The 15,758-nt window shown below is 40.9% G+C and overlaps 1 protein-coding gene across 2 annotated transcripts in view; it reads right to left on the reverse strand.

Moving 5' to 3' along the window:
- The window catches only part of iqch (IQ motif containing H), a 157,377-nt gene that overhangs the window by 108,149 nt on the left and 33,470 nt on the right, over window positions 1-15,758 (reverse strand). For both annotated transcript variants that reach the window (XM_080214117.1, XM_080214118.1), the window contains one exon: window positions 3,315-3,435. In XM_080214117.1, coding sequence (XP_080070243.1) covers window positions 3,315-3,435 — 121 coding nt within the window. The remainder of the gene's footprint in view (window positions 1-3,314; window positions 3,436-15,758) is intronic.

The raw sequence follows: 15,758 nt of genomic DNA on the forward strand, positions 1-15,758 counted from the left end.
CACAATCAGCCCCTCCAGTCTGTCGAGCACCGCCTCTCTAGTAACAGTAATGTCATTGAGACCCTCCAGTCCTACCACCTTTCCATCGCTAACACCCGGCAAATTATTCACGTCCTCCTCCGTGAAGACAGAAACAAAAAAGTTATTCAATACCTTAGCCATATCCCCATCTCCTACCACTAGGTCCCCTTTCTCATCCTCTAAAGGACCAACATTCACCCTAGCCAGCCTCTTCCTTTTTATATATTTATAAAAACTCTTGCTATCCTTTTTTATATTAAGCGCTAGCCCAGCTTCATAGTTTCTCCTACCCTTCTTTATCAACTTCTTTGTCAATCTTTGTTGATATTTAAACCTCTCCCAATCCTCTTCTCGCCCACTACTCTTAGCTACTCTAAATTCCTCCGCTTTTAGTTTAACACTTTCCTTCACCTCCTTCGTTATCCACGGCTTATTACCTCTCCTCCTAATATCCTTTTTGACCATCGGAATAAATTTCTGCTGAGCACCAAGAAAGATCTCCTTAAAGATCCTCCACTGCTCCTCAACAGACCCTCCCTCCAACGCGCTCCCCCAGTCCACATTCGCCAATTCTTCTCTCATCCTACCGTACTCCCCTCTATTCAAACAAAGGACGCGTGTCCGGGAACCCACTTTCTCCTCCTCCATCTGCACCAGAAACTCCACCATACAATGATCACTCTCCCCAAGAGGATCCTTCACCACAAGGTCCCTAATTCTACCTGCCTCATTACATAGCACCAGATCCAAGATAGCTCGCTCCCTCGTCGGCTCCAACACACACTGTTCGAGGAAACTATCCCGGCAGCATTCCAAGAACTCTTCTTCGAGCCCCCCGCGTCCAACATGGGTCGACCAATCAATATGCAGATTGAAATCCCCCATAACTACGGCCGTCCCATTCCTGCACGCCGCACTTATTTGCACGTTAACAGCCCGCCCCACCTCCAGATCATTATTCGGGGGCCTATAGACGACACCCACCAGCGTCTTCCTCCCTTTGCTGTTCCTAATCTCCACCCACAACGATTCCACCCTCTGCTCCTTGGCTCCAATATCATCCCTTGCTACCACCGTGATGCTATCCTTAATCAGCAGAGCTACGCCCCCCGCTTTTCCCTCCTGCCTATCCTTCCTAAACACTTAATAGCCCTGTACATTCAGCTCCCAGTCCCCGTCACCCCGCAGCCACGTCTCTGTAATGGCCACCAGATCGTATCCATTTGTGTCGATCTGATTGGAGTTGGGAGGGAAATAGCAGAAATCATCTGCCACCGAAGGAGAGCCTTAAAAAGGAGGAGCACTTGGCTACAAACAGTAGGAAATTCTCCAGGCAACACTTCTGCCACCAATCAGAAGAGATCACAGAGGAAGCCAATATCACTAGCTTAATGATCAGGACATATCTGCAATACCATACAATATTCAATGACTCAGCAGAGCTATCAAGGTAAAACTATTGCTCTCTTATTCTCTGCTCATTCCTCTGGCACCATGACTCATGATGTGGAGATGCCGGTGTTGGACTGGGGTAAACGCAGTAAGAAGTCTCACAACATCAGGTTAAAATCCAACAGGTTTATTTGGTAGTAAAAGCCACTAGCTTTCAGAGCACTCGATGCTCCTTCGTCAGGTGAGTTGGACTTCTGTTCACAAACAGGGCATATAAAGAATCAACCTAGTGAATCTCCTCTGCACTCCCTCCAGTGCCAGTATATCCTTTCTCAAGTAAGGAGGCCAAAACTGTACACAGTACTCCAGATATGGCCTCACCAGCACCTTATACAGCAGCAACATAATCTCACTGTTTTTAAACTCCATCCCTCGAGCAATGAAGGACAAAATTCCATTTGCCTTCTTAATTACCTGCTGCACCTGCAAACTAACTCCTTAAGATTCCTGCATAAGGACATCCAGGTCCCTCTGCTCAGCAGCACGCTGCAATTTTTTACCATTTAAATAACAGTCCATTTTGTTGTTACTGCTACCAAAATGGATGACCTCACATTTACCAACATTGTACTCCAACTGTCAGTCCCTCGCCCATTCACTTAAATTATCTATATCTCTTTGCAGACTTTCAGCATCCTCTGCACACTTTGTTCTGCCACTCATCCTAGTGTCATTTGCAAATTTTGACACACTATACTTGGTCCCCAACTCCAAATTATCTATGTAAATCGTAAACAATTGCAGTCCCAACAGTGATCCCTGAGGCACACCACTAGTCACTGATCGCCAACCAGAAAAACACCCATTTACTACCCCGCCCACCACGGGAATCAGAGTGGGAGAGGGGCGGACTATGGGAAGGTCTGTTGACCTAGGGTGGGATTTTCCATTTGTGTGGCAAGTGAGGTTGTAAAATCCTACCCATTCTCTAAAGATCTGACAGGAATGCCATATTCTCATTTTTTATTCATGAGAAGGTCATGCACAATTCCAGATGGGAAGCTGATACAAGGGGACACTGAGCCCATCTGTACACTTTTCTTTCTTCTTGAAGAAAGCAACTGACCATCAATGGGAGAGTATCATGGCTGAGGCAATGGCAATGTGAGAGGAGATGTCATGCTTTCTTCACACCTTAACCTCTTCTTGCCTTCCTACTTCCATCTCTTCCTGTACGTTCAGCATGATCAACTGCAGAGTCTTTCACTTAACATTTCTTTCTTTGCTCTCCTATCACACCACAAACTTAGACACCTCCCTCTGTTCCAGGTGCTGGAAATGAGAAGACACCTTAATAATTTTACGAAGGTGAAGCCTGCCTTCCTGAAGGGGCAGTGTTACAGAATCTCATTCTAGCAAGCACCAGGTCAGGCTCTAGAAGCACATGCGTATTACAGAAAAGGTCTTTGCATGGTGATATGTAGGAACTAGGGTGGAGGGGTGGGACATTACAAGGTGCCACTTTGCCGGAATGCAAACCAGCCCTAATGCAGAGGACTCAGATGTTAACCTCAGATGGGCTGCGGGGGCCTGATAGACATGTACTGAAAAACACTAGGTGCACTAAGCAGCCTGCCAGCAAGCATATGGACAATGTTGCAGAGTGTGGAGAAGTTCTGCTGCTAATTATGTTAAGGCTTCACTTAGAGCATGGTGACATTCTTTCCAATGTGGGCCAAGCGGTAGCCCACACCATTAAAAACACAAATTTTACACTTAATACAACTGTCATTATCAAGGTTCTGTAGTTATGACTAACACAGCAGAACAAAATCTTAGGACCGGTTCCTGCTTAACATCATTGCCCATAACATTCTGTGATCTGCTCTAGTGCCACTGACCTTTTCTTGCATCTTTCTCGGATACAAATGGAGGAAGGAGAGCTGGATTTTCACGGTGGGAAGCAGGCAAAACGGCAAGCGTGCCAACTGTGGTACCTTTAATAAGTTTTTGAAATGGTGCCTGTTGGAAAAAAAAGCTATGAATTAATTTTCTTTTTCATTTTGAGAAATTTTGGATATCAACCTCTGTTGTGAATTTCATGCACATTCACTTGCAACAAACATCAGAATAGCCCACCAGGGGGTCAAAACGCAATGGTTCCTTGTTGACATCTGAAGTTAATGTGGTACTCACTTGTAATTAACTGCTGCTAGTTATGCTACACTTTTTCTACCTTTCAATTGGAAGGCTTCCTATTTGCAATTACTGCTGTTTTATTGTACATTCACAAAACAATTCTAGCTTAAATTATTTTAAATGTAAACCTTATTTCTTCTGCAAGATCATTTTCATCTCATGTGAAGGTGAATTTGGTGAAGAGAAATGTTGAGGCATTTTCACTTCTAGCCCTTTCACTCCAAGGACTTCAGTTCAACTCTGGTCCATGAACATCTCTTCTATGTGTAGTTAAGGGCTTTCTACACCATTAATCTGATGGTCCATTGCTTCCAAAAATGATCCACTTCCCACCAGTGCTCTTCAGTAGAGTTACACCTCTATTTTTGACCTGTCTGGCATGGAATATTGAGAGAGCCAGAACGCAGTGTGGTATGCTTGACTTTTTTCTGCTGTTTAGCAAAAGAGGTAAGGAAATTCTATTAGGAGATAACAGTTACCCCTGCTTCCACACAGAAAATAGAAGGGCCCAAAAATAATGGCCAGAATTCTCTGGATTGGAGAATCTGGCCCAATATGGATGCATTTTGTTTCTTATCCTGTTTATTTGGCAAACAATGATTTAAACTATTCAATACAAAGTCCTACATTCTTTACAATGATCCCTTGCATTAAGAACAGTTGTAACATTCCGTGCATGTAAAATGAGAGGAGATAGTAGTTTGTATTAAAAATATTAGAAGATTATCAGTAAGCATGAGGAAATATGTATCTAATTAAACTTTTTCTGGTTACCGGCAGCACTCCATCCTCTCTTTCAAGGCCTTTTGCCACCATAAACATTAAAAATATTTAATATTTTAATATTAGCGCACATTACATTTCTCAGAGCTGCTGTGTGGTATTTCATTTAGAGTACATTACTTTGAAGTGCAGTGACTGGTAATATGTAAGAAAAATTAGCAATCACAGCAATTCTTTAAGAGGCATGGTTCCTGCACATGTCTGCCATCGTTTACTCTGGGGACTGTTAAAAATTAAATGCTCAATGTGAAATAACAATGCTTCAAAATAGAGGACAGTTCTGTGACATAAATAATGTAGGGGACAAATAAGGATACTGTAATCTGAATGAGAAAGCAGTTGCCACTTCAATACTCATTTATAAGAAATGTGGCTGTTATGATGATGTAGCAAAAAAAATCTGCAGAATACATTTGATGCAGAACTTTACTAAAATTTCAAACGCTGCTTTATGAGAATGAAAAAGAGCCGAAGTAGCAGAAAGTGAAAAAAAGAGTGAAAAAAAGGAGGAAAAAGAGATATGTGCTGGCTGATAACATTGAAAATGTCACTTCCAGGCAGAAGTCCAGCTTGTACCAGTCAGAAAGTATGGACCTATCTTATTGTAATTCATGGCTGGACCTCTATCTTGCCCACAGACAGCTGTAAACCAGCAGCCCATAGCATCCCAATCAGGCACCATGTTACCAAAGAATGCTGAAACACACTGGAACACCATTACTGCATCCATGCAGCACGTTTCTGTTGCACCCTGCGTGGCTGAATGACAGACTTGTCTTGTATTCCAGATGACAAGCGCTGGATAAAAACTTAAACAAATGGTGACCTTTAGAAAGATTAATTTGTTTACCAACAAATGTTCTTCTGTCATAAGAGATGGGGGTGACCTTCACTTCCCAAATGCTGGGTTGAAAGTATACTGATTGTAGTCATCTGTTCCTTAGCTCTGCCTTGGCAATTATCTCCTATTTTTGTCAGTGACACTGTATTAATTTGTGTATTTCTTGTAAAGATTTTATGAATGCAACACACAATTTCTAAATTACTGCAGTGTAACCGGAATCTAATGGATTAGATGTGTGCCAGATCACATTCAAGGGGAACAATCCATAACTATCGACTGCAGCTTTTATTATAAAAAATAAGCAATAAAAATAAATGGAGCCAAGGTGCAATTATGCATAATGGGTATTGTTAAATACTATGACGAGCGGTTCAATGTAATTTGAATATGTGCTGATAACTGTTCAGATGCTAATTTTAAAATCACAATTTTCATCCCTATATTTTAAAACATTCTAAGGCTATTTGACTGCAAGTACTTCAACATACCTTCAAACTAAATCCACCATGGAAATTAGTGTCAAAGCATTGAGTAATGTTTGCTAATATTTCATTATTCTCAAAGATATTTTCACTGAGAAAGAAGGACTGAATAAGAAGGATGAACTATGTGTGACTAACTAAATATGTAACCAAATTGAAAGAAATGGCATATTATATTGCAAAGCTTAGTGGAGACCAGAAGAACAAAATAAATAGGAATACAAGTAGAACATACAATCCTTTGAGCCTATATTCTGCCAAGCAATACAATCATTGCTGACCCTCTGCCTCAACTCCACTTTCCTGCCAGCTCCTCCTATTGCATGATTCCTGAGATACCAAAGAGTTGTGTCTCTCAGCCTTAAATATATTCAGTGATGGAGCATCCACAACTCTCTTGAGTAGAGAATTCCAAGGATTCATAACCTTTTGAGTGAAATGATTGCAAAAAAAGGAAGATAATAAATTATGACAGTGAAGTAGCACAAAATATAAAAACAGACAGTGAGAGCTTCTACAAGTACCTGAATATTTAAGCAATCAGCTAAAGCAAAAGTTGGTCCTTAAAGGATGAGACCGAGGAATTAATAATGGCAAACAAAGAAACAGCAGAGATTTTGGACAAAGATTTTGTATCTTCACAGTAGAAGACACAAAAGCATCCCAATAGTAATAGAAAATCAAAGGGTGAAAGGGAGGAGGAACGTAAAGCAATCATTATCATTGGAGAAAAGATATTTGACAAGCTAATTGTCTAAAGGCTGGCAAGTCCTTGACCTGATAGTCTGCCTCCAAGAGTCTTAAAAGAAGTGGCTGAAATTTGTAATAGATGCTTTAGTTATAAACTGCTATGGTTCCCTCGATTATAGAAGGGTCCCAGTGATTGAAAAACTGCAAATGAAAAATCCCTACTCACGAAAGGAGGAAGACAGGAAGTGGGAAACTATAGATTTGTTAGCCTAACATCTACCTTTGGGAAAATGTTGGAATCCATTATTAAGAAAGTAGTAACAGGATATTTAGAAGATCATAATACGATCAAAGAGGAGATTTTTTGGCACAGTGGGTACCACCCTGCCTCTGAGCCAGTAGCTCCAGTTTCAAGTCCAACTCCAAGACATGATGACTAAAAAAGGTGCATTCATAATGTGGTCAAAGAGGTTGAGTGTCAACTTGTAAATCCTTCCAAGATATGCCAGTGGCAGGTGATAAGAGTGAGTGAGATTCCTGGTCAGACGTGTAATGAAAAAAATGGCGGCCTCTACCATCACTACCCATTGCTCCAGGCTACGACCTGCACGCAAAAGTGTATGTCCAATTCCTTGGGCAAGCTGTTTTATTCAGTTGGTTGGACAACTGGCGTGGATCAGATTCTTGCCAAGAGCACGAGGTTCGTTCTGGATGGTGAGGATGGAAAGCAAGGCGGATTAAAGGGAACAAGAAGATGCAGAGTATATTGATTTCCAAAAGGCTTTCAATTCAGCACTGTACAAGTTGGGCATCATAAAACAGAGAACCACGATAGATGACTAATTTTCAGGTTGACAAACAGTAACTTAGGGGTGCCACAGAGAACAGTGTTGGAGGCTCAAATGGGGAGGCACAGCAACAAGCATTGCTACCTCGCAGCACCAGCGACCTGGGTTCAGTTCCCGGCTTGGGTCACCATCTGTGCGGAGTGTGCACATTCTCCCCATGTTTGGTGTGTTTTTTCCGGGAGGTCTGGTTTCCTCCCACAGTCTGAAAGATGTGCTGGTTAGGTGCATTGGCCATGCTAAATTCTCCCTCAATATACCCAAACAGGTGTTGATATGGTGACGAGATTTTCACAGTAACTTCACTGAAATGTTAATGTAAGCCTACTTGTGACACTAATAAATAAATTAAACTTTAAGTATTTATAATCTATATTAATGATTTGGATGAAGGGAGCACATTGTAAACAAGCTGTCCAACAACAGAAAGATAGGTGGGAAAGTAAGTTATGGGAAGGAAATAGGGTGGTATTTATTTCTCCCCGGAGTGAGTTTGGGTGTGGGCATTTTATGGGAAGAGGGTACGGGGGGGAGATTGGGGAGGGGGGGGGGGGGGGGGGGGGGGGGTGGAGGTGGTGTGGTGGTGCTCGTTCAAAATCACCGAGTGCCCGATCAAGCAACCTGGTACTGGGAAGAGGGCCCACAGTCAGCTAAACCCTTGCCCTTTTCCCCTATCTTTCTTGTTGACAACTCTCTCCCTGTGACCCCCATCCACTACTACTTTTCTCCAGGGATCCCTTAATCATCCCTGATAAGGACCCAGATGTGTTACCAACAGGAGCCCCTGCTCCAGTGGCACTGCCGGTACTGGAGAACTGGCAGTCTCTTATTGGTTAGCAGCTCTCCGGGGATGGAATTTCACTCTTTTGGGTTAAGTCCCGCAATTAAAATGTCCTCCCTGGGGCTATAAGCCTTGTAAGAAGTCTCACAACACCAGGTTAAAGTCCAACAGCTGTAAGCCTTGGCAGAATAGTCCCTGCTGCTAATTAGGGACTAATTCCTTCTAGGTTCCGGATTTAAATTTGGTTGATGGAGAATCAAGTGAAAAAATGTGAGATTATCCACTTTGGTAGGAAGGGTAGAAAAGCAAGATGTTATTTGAGTGGAGGGAGACTACATTATGCTTTGGTACAGAGGGATCTGGATGTCCCAGTACATAAAGCACAAAGTTAGCATGTAGATACAATAAGTAATTAAGAAGGCAAATGAAATATTGATCTTTATTGCAAGGGGAATGGTGTAAAAATGTAGGAATGTCTCACCGTCATTGTACTGGATATCTGTTGAGACCACTGTAAACAGTTTTGGTCTCTGTATTCAAGGAAGGATATACTTAATTGCATTGGAGGTGGTTCAGAGAACCTTAACTAGTTTGATTCCTAGGATGAATGAGTTGTCTTCTGAAAAAAGGTTGAGCAGGTTGAAGTTTAGAAAAGTAAGGGGTGACCTTATTGAAAGGTAAGATTCTAAGGGAGCTTGACAGGGTAGTTCTGAGAGGATGCTTTCCCTTCTGAGGAATCTAAATCTAGGGGCCATATAAGTATCATCCATTTAATGCAGACGTGAAGAGGAATTTCTTCTTACAGAAGGTCACTTGTGTTTGGAATTCATTACCACAGAGAAGTGTGGAGGCTGGATCATTGAATATATTCATAGCTGAGATAGTGGAGTCAATCATGATCTTAATGAATGGTGGAGCAGGCTTGAGGGACTGTATGACCTACTCTTGCTTCTATTTCTTAATGTTCTCATGTTTATAGACAAGTCAAATGGTGTCAATGAAGTGTGAAAAGTTACCTAACTGTAGCAATTACAGTTCTACAAACCTGACTCCAATGCTGCTCATAACGACCAGGGCATGTGGTGAAAAATATATGACTCTTAAATGATTAGAGTGAGACAAGTCCCTTTTTTAATTACCTAAATTGTTATGGTAGTTAGTGCACTTTGAGTGTAAAATCATCCATTCCAGGGGAGCAATGTTCATTACAGCATCGAGTGGATAGGATATAAACAGACCACAAGCCAAACAACATAGGAGGCTACAGCATCAGGATAAAAACATTCACAACATTGTTTTCGTTAAGTCTGTTCCATGAAAGTGTTCTTTTTACTGCACATTAGTGCCTGTTCCCAGCCAGGCTCTGATACTGCTGTAGAATAATTTTCCTCCTAATGTTACGGTTATAATATGTTTGTTTTGTGCACAGCATCACCAGCCAAGCTGTGTGTTATATTATGCATTGGGAAATATTTTCCTTCTTTTCCTCTAAAAGTGAATAATCATATTTTCCATGGTGTTTAATAATCAAAATTGTGCATGCTTTTGATTTTATTGTGGCTAATTTTGTGCAACCTGAATTTGCTAATGGGAACAGCAAGAAAGATTGCCAATTATGACACACCTACAATAACTCCCATTTCTCAAGCATTTGATGAGTGACTTACCTAGTATAAAAATAAAAATGTTAACACAGTTTGGTATTAATAGTATTCATTAAAAAAGCAGTAATTATAAATGCTTACACAAAACACTTGCAAAATCTAGCTTAATGATCTAGCTATGCACTGAAGTCTTGTTGGTCTGTGTATTTGACAGAGGAAGCCCAAGAAGCTAGCCCCACAAATACTGGCAAGCTGCAACTGGGCTGACTGCCTGTCCACTGCTGTAAAGAATAGAGTGAGATTATGTTGAAAAAGAGCATCATCGTGATGAAAGATCTATATAGAAATTAATCTCAATTTAAATTCCTGAGCACTTTGAAATGGATTTGAAAAGTAATTTAGTCATGCAAAGAAATGAATGAATCACAGCTGTAAATTTGTCCAGTTTTAGTTTGCAGATGATAAATACAAGAGTTGGTACTTATAGGCAACATTTTCTGTATCCATATAGAGTAATGCTATGAAGGATTTTGCAAAGAAGGTGGAACTAATAAAACTCTTAGGCTAATACTAATTACACCATATATTTCACAATGTATAAATGTATGGCGTAACAAAAAATAATTTACCTAGCTGAAGTCACCTTATGATAACATGTGCTGCTGTTACATTAGGCTACATTGGCACACAGAAGGACAAGTAGCACAAGTAGTTGTTTAGAACATAGAACATAGAACATTACAGCGCAGAACAGGCCCTTCGGCCCACGATGTTGCGCCGACCAGTTACAAAACAATGACCCACTAACCTAAACCAATCCCTTCTCGTCCATAAACCTATCCACGGATCTCTTAAACGCCCCCAAACTAGGCGCATTTACAACTGCAGCAGGCAGGGCATTCCAATCCCTCACCACCCTCTGGGTAAAGAACCTACCCCTGACATCCGTCCTATAACTACCACCCCTTAATTTAAAGCCATGCCCCCTCGTGCTAGATTTCTCCATCAGAGGAAAAAGGCTATTACTATCCACCCTATCTAAACCTCTAAGCATCTTATATGTTTCAATAAGATCCCCTCTTAGCCGCCTTCTTTCCAGCGAAAACAACCCCAAATCCCTCAGCCTCTCCTCATAGGACCTCCCCTCCATACCAGGCAACATCCTGGTAAACCTCCTCTGCACCCTCTCCAAAGCCTCCACATCCTTCCTGTAATGTGGGGACCAGAACTGCACACAGTACTCCAAGTGTGGCCGCACCAGAGTTGTGTACAGTTGCAACATGACGCTGCGACTCCTAAATTCAATCCCCCTACCAATAAATGCCAAGACACCGTATGCCTTCTTAACAACCTTATCTACTTGACTCCCAATTTTCAGGGATCTATGTACACATACACCTAGATCCCTCTGCTCATCCACACTATTCAAAGTCCTCCCGTTAGCCCTATACTCGACACATCTGTTATTCCTACCAAAGTGAATTACCTCACACTTCTCCGCATTAAACTCCATCCGCCACCTCTCGGCCCAGCTCTGCAACCTGTCTAAGTCTTCCTGCAAACTATGACACCCTTCATCACTATCTACCACACCTCCGACTTTGGTGTCATCAGCAAACTTACTAATCCACCCAACTATACCCTCATCCAGATCATTAATAAAAATTACAAACAGCAGTGGCCCCAAAACAGATCCCTGAGGCACACCACTCGAAACCGAACTCCATGATGAATATTTACCATCAACCACCACCCTCTGTCTCCTATCCGCTAGCCAATTCCTGATTCAATTCCCTGGATCACCCCCAATCCCATACATCTGCATTTTCTGCAGAAGCCTACCATGGTGAACCTTATCAAACGCCTTACTAAAATCCATAAACACCACGTCCACTGCCTTACCCCCATCCACCTCTTTGGTCACTTTCTCAAAAAACTCAATAAGGTTAGTAAGGCACGACCTACCCGCCACAAAACCATGCTGACTATCTCCAATGAATTCTTTACTCTCCAAATAACTATAAATCCTATCCCGAATAATTTTTTCTAAAACCTTGCCCACAACAGAAGTGAGACTCACCGGTCTATCATTCCCGGGGAAGTCTCTGTTCCCCTTCTTAAACAATGGGACAACATTCGCTAACCTCCAATCTTCTGGTACTATACCAGAGGCCAACGACGACCTGAAGATCAGAGCCAGAGGCTCTGCAATCACTTCTCTTGCCTCCCAGAGAATCCTGGGGTAAATCCCATCCGGACCAGGGGACTTATCTATTTTCAGACTCTCCAGCATTCGTTTAGCATTCGTAAATCTTGAACGATTTTCAAAGAGTATTTGTTTCATGACAAAAATAGGGAAGGAGATTAAGTAAAGCACTGCACCTATGGAATTGGATCGAGGCCAGGTGCATACAGTAATCAATTTATGATGCTGAAATATATCACATCAATGTATGCATAAACATTGTATAATTGCACTTAATTGTTCATATAATATTGATGCAACACCCAAATGGATAATGGCACTCATGCAATCACATTGCCCACTACACCAGTCACAGAAAATCTGTGCTCTGTGCAGTGCAAAGAATTGGCAATTTCAGGTAAACCTGTTGGACTATAACCTAGTGTCATGTGACCTCTCATCTTGCACAAAGAATTAGCGCAGCCATAATTGTTAACATCAGACTTGCACCAGGTCAGAATGCGGATACAGACACTTGACAACACACAGATGGAAATATTGAATGTGAAAGCACTGGACACAGCACAGATCACTCCTGATGATGATACAAAAAAATTGTGGGGGCTGATGAAGGATGAGCAAGTGATGGGTGGAGGTCGAGAAAACTGTCTGTCCTTGGTCCACTACCTTGAGGCATAAAAATTTGAGGTTTTGTTTTCCAGCACAGTTTGGAGCTTGTTGTGAATTCCCTTTGTTTCATATTCATGACTCCGTAAGGGATGGAGGATAGTTACTTGTGCAGCAAACTATTATTGATCAGGGAACAACAGTCAAGGCTCTCAGGTGAATGCCTGCACTCCTGTAAGGTTTTCAGGTCAAAAACTCTATATTCAGGTAAGATCATCTTCAAGACCATGGAAAATTCTGAGACTGCACCAAGGTTCACTATGCAACACTCAAATTGGTTGATAGGTCAAGGCAATGTCTCAAGTAGGGCATGTGCACAAAAGGCAAAATAACTGAGCAACAATGTCAAAAACATTTGATTGTCACCATGGGGAACTACAAAAACAGCTTCAAGCAAAGGCAGGAACCGCTCAAACAAAGATGCTCCTGTTATTAATAAATGCACGTGTGACAGATGTAGATGGTGGGAGTAGACATTCTAAAGCACAGGAAGATAGTCAATTGAGTCAGCAAGAATCTACCACAGTGGTTTCCTCGGCTCTGGGGGCTTTGAAAGAATGTCATAGATAATATATAGTACGTAACTTATGGGAAAGCACAGTAGGTGTTACGTAAATGGATACATGTATACTGTAAATGATGTCCTATCCTTTGGAGAGGTTAATGATTTGGCAAAACTCTAATTGATTCTGCTTGTGCCAATGGTGGTTACGCCTGTGATTTGGCAAAGCTGGACTCCACTTACATTTTAAATGCAGCATCAACAATGCACCAACTGACTTCTGAATTGCCCCCTGCTGAATGGTTTCTGTGGCAGCAGTAAATTGGGGTTAGTTATATCTTTGGGTGATGGCTTAAAACAGCCAATGTGAAACTTCCATTATGCGTCATGTCTGATTTTCTAGTCCATTGAAGGGGACTTTGTGTTGGTGTCTAATTCAATATCAACAATTTTACATCATCGCCAAAGGTTATAATTACAACTCCTACTTACCTTGTAGTTCCTGCAAGTCACAGTAGATCAGTTGACACACCTCAATCACAGTGAATCTAGTGAAACTAATTCTTATCTCGCAGAAGTCCTTGGGAGTGCCAATTGGCAGTGCCTGATGTTTTGACTGTGACCATAAGGTAGATCTTTTACGGTGATCTTGGTCTTCTACCCAATACATACCCATGCAGCTCTCTCCCCTTCCAATTATTCAAACAACTGACAACGATGCAGTGGGGCTCCAAACTCTGTTTCACTTTTCACTGCTGTGAGTATTCTGCTGATATCCCTTTTCTTCCTCTGATTAACTACAAATTCAGCGTTTATAATATTTCTTTTCATTTTAACAAGTTAATTAAAACCTTCAACAAACCTTAGCAAAACCAACCACTCATAGTCTCCTTGGTAAATGGTAAGCTGATCAGGGTTAGTGTGTAGAGGTATTTAGGTTAGTTGACAGTGGCACGTACATCTTATTCTATTCCAGTGCCGGTTGGCTAAGAGCAGCTGGCTGTTCTAATTGGGAGAAAAGATATGTGTATTTTAATGAGAAAATTTGGATTGTAAGTTGGAGATGGATAATTTCTCTGTACATCTTGGGAAATATTTTCCCATTGACACTGTTACCAATTAATACACTTGTACTAAATTCCTTTGTGCACTTTTTAACAATCCACATCAACTAATTTCTTTAAGAACGGTGGAATTTAAGACATGCATATTAAGCATTCACGCAGGAACACTGCCTGACTGACAATATAACCTCTAGCGCTAGCATTATAAATGTGGTCATGAAGATTTCTTTTGGTCAATATCCATTTTTGATTGACATACAACTAGAAGCAGTCTTAAAAAATGCATTTATAATATTGCTACCAAAAGCAACCAGAATATTTCTTCTCTTGGACTCTTATTTTACATACGATTTTGTATTGATTGACCTGCAGGCATTCAGTTGTCAAAGCTTCTGATCTAATTAAAATAAAACTACATTAGAATCCAGGCTGACTTATCTTTGCAGTATGTGTAGTTTAGGACTTGGTTGAAAACATTTATATTTCCTGATTTTCTAATTACTAAAAGCTTCATTTTCTTTCTCATCTTACAGTACAATTTTTCAGTTATTGAGCTGCATGCATTCAATTGCCAAAGTTTGCTTTAGGTGCCAAGAATCTGTCAAGGAACAGCCTGAAAACCAAGTGACTTTCATCTGTGTTGCAGATGTCGTCATTAAACTAAAACTTCTCCATGGCTTTGCTGAAATCAAGCCCAGAATGACTGTCACATTTTTCTACAGTAGAACAATCCATTTATTCCAAAAGCAATTCACTATGTGATACGCATTTTAAAATGTGATACAGAGCTATGTAAATGGAATTTTTTTAACATATTAATAAAATGGAGTAGAAAAGTGCACTTATCCTAACTCATCCATTTCAATCAAGGAACCACATATAATTTGTATGTTGACTATCCAGTGTTAGCGGTTTTCTCTGAAGTTGCATTCAGTGAGCCTACAGCACAAGGCTACCCACATCACAATATTGCCTGGAGATTATTAAGTGGCTAGGCTTTGGAACAGTAGCAGAGATACATCCAATTTCTGCCCTTTTCCATTTGCAAACCTGTCTTCCTATAGGTCACAAGCTCATAAAACTAAAGCTGTGCATTACCATATTCTCCCATACTTTGCCTGCATAGCACGAGGGGCAAGTTCAGCGGAGCACTATAATATTTTTGATTAAAGACGAATCAGGCTGTGATGGAAATTAGCAAGAGAGATACATTGTGCACATGGTAAGGTGTTTTCTTTCTGTATCCTATTCAATCTTGTTTCAAAAGTAATCATACAAAAAGAGATCCCATTGAACTGCTACACCCAGCAAAAAGATCCAGCATGTTAGCTATTCCCTTGAAATAATGAGTCCTTTACAAATTCATCTTAATTAAACCAAATAGATTTTAAGCACAGCTGCTTATTATTACAAGTCCTTAGTCTTATAACTATCTTTAATCATTAAACAAAAGGATTGCGCAGAAAATATAAAAGGTACGCTTCTACTGTACAAGTGTGTCAGGTAGGGTTCAAGGATACAACCTCAATTAAAAAAAATGAAAAGCCATGCATTTATATAGTGCCTTGTCTTTTTGCTCAGAAACAATGGTTCACAAGAATTAATTTGAAAATCAGTAACTACTATGTCTTGTCCATAACAACATTTCACTGTCAGGACTGAGATGAATGATCAATTAA

This window comes from Carcharhinus amblyrhynchos, chromosome 28, assembly GCF_965287045.1.
Source record: "Carcharhinus amblyrhynchos chromosome 28, sCarAmb.v2.hapA, whole genome shotgun sequence".
NCBI classification, from domain to species: Eukaryota; Metazoa; Chordata; class Chondrichthyes; order Carcharhiniformes; family Carcharhinidae; genus Carcharhinus; species Carcharhinus amblyrhynchos.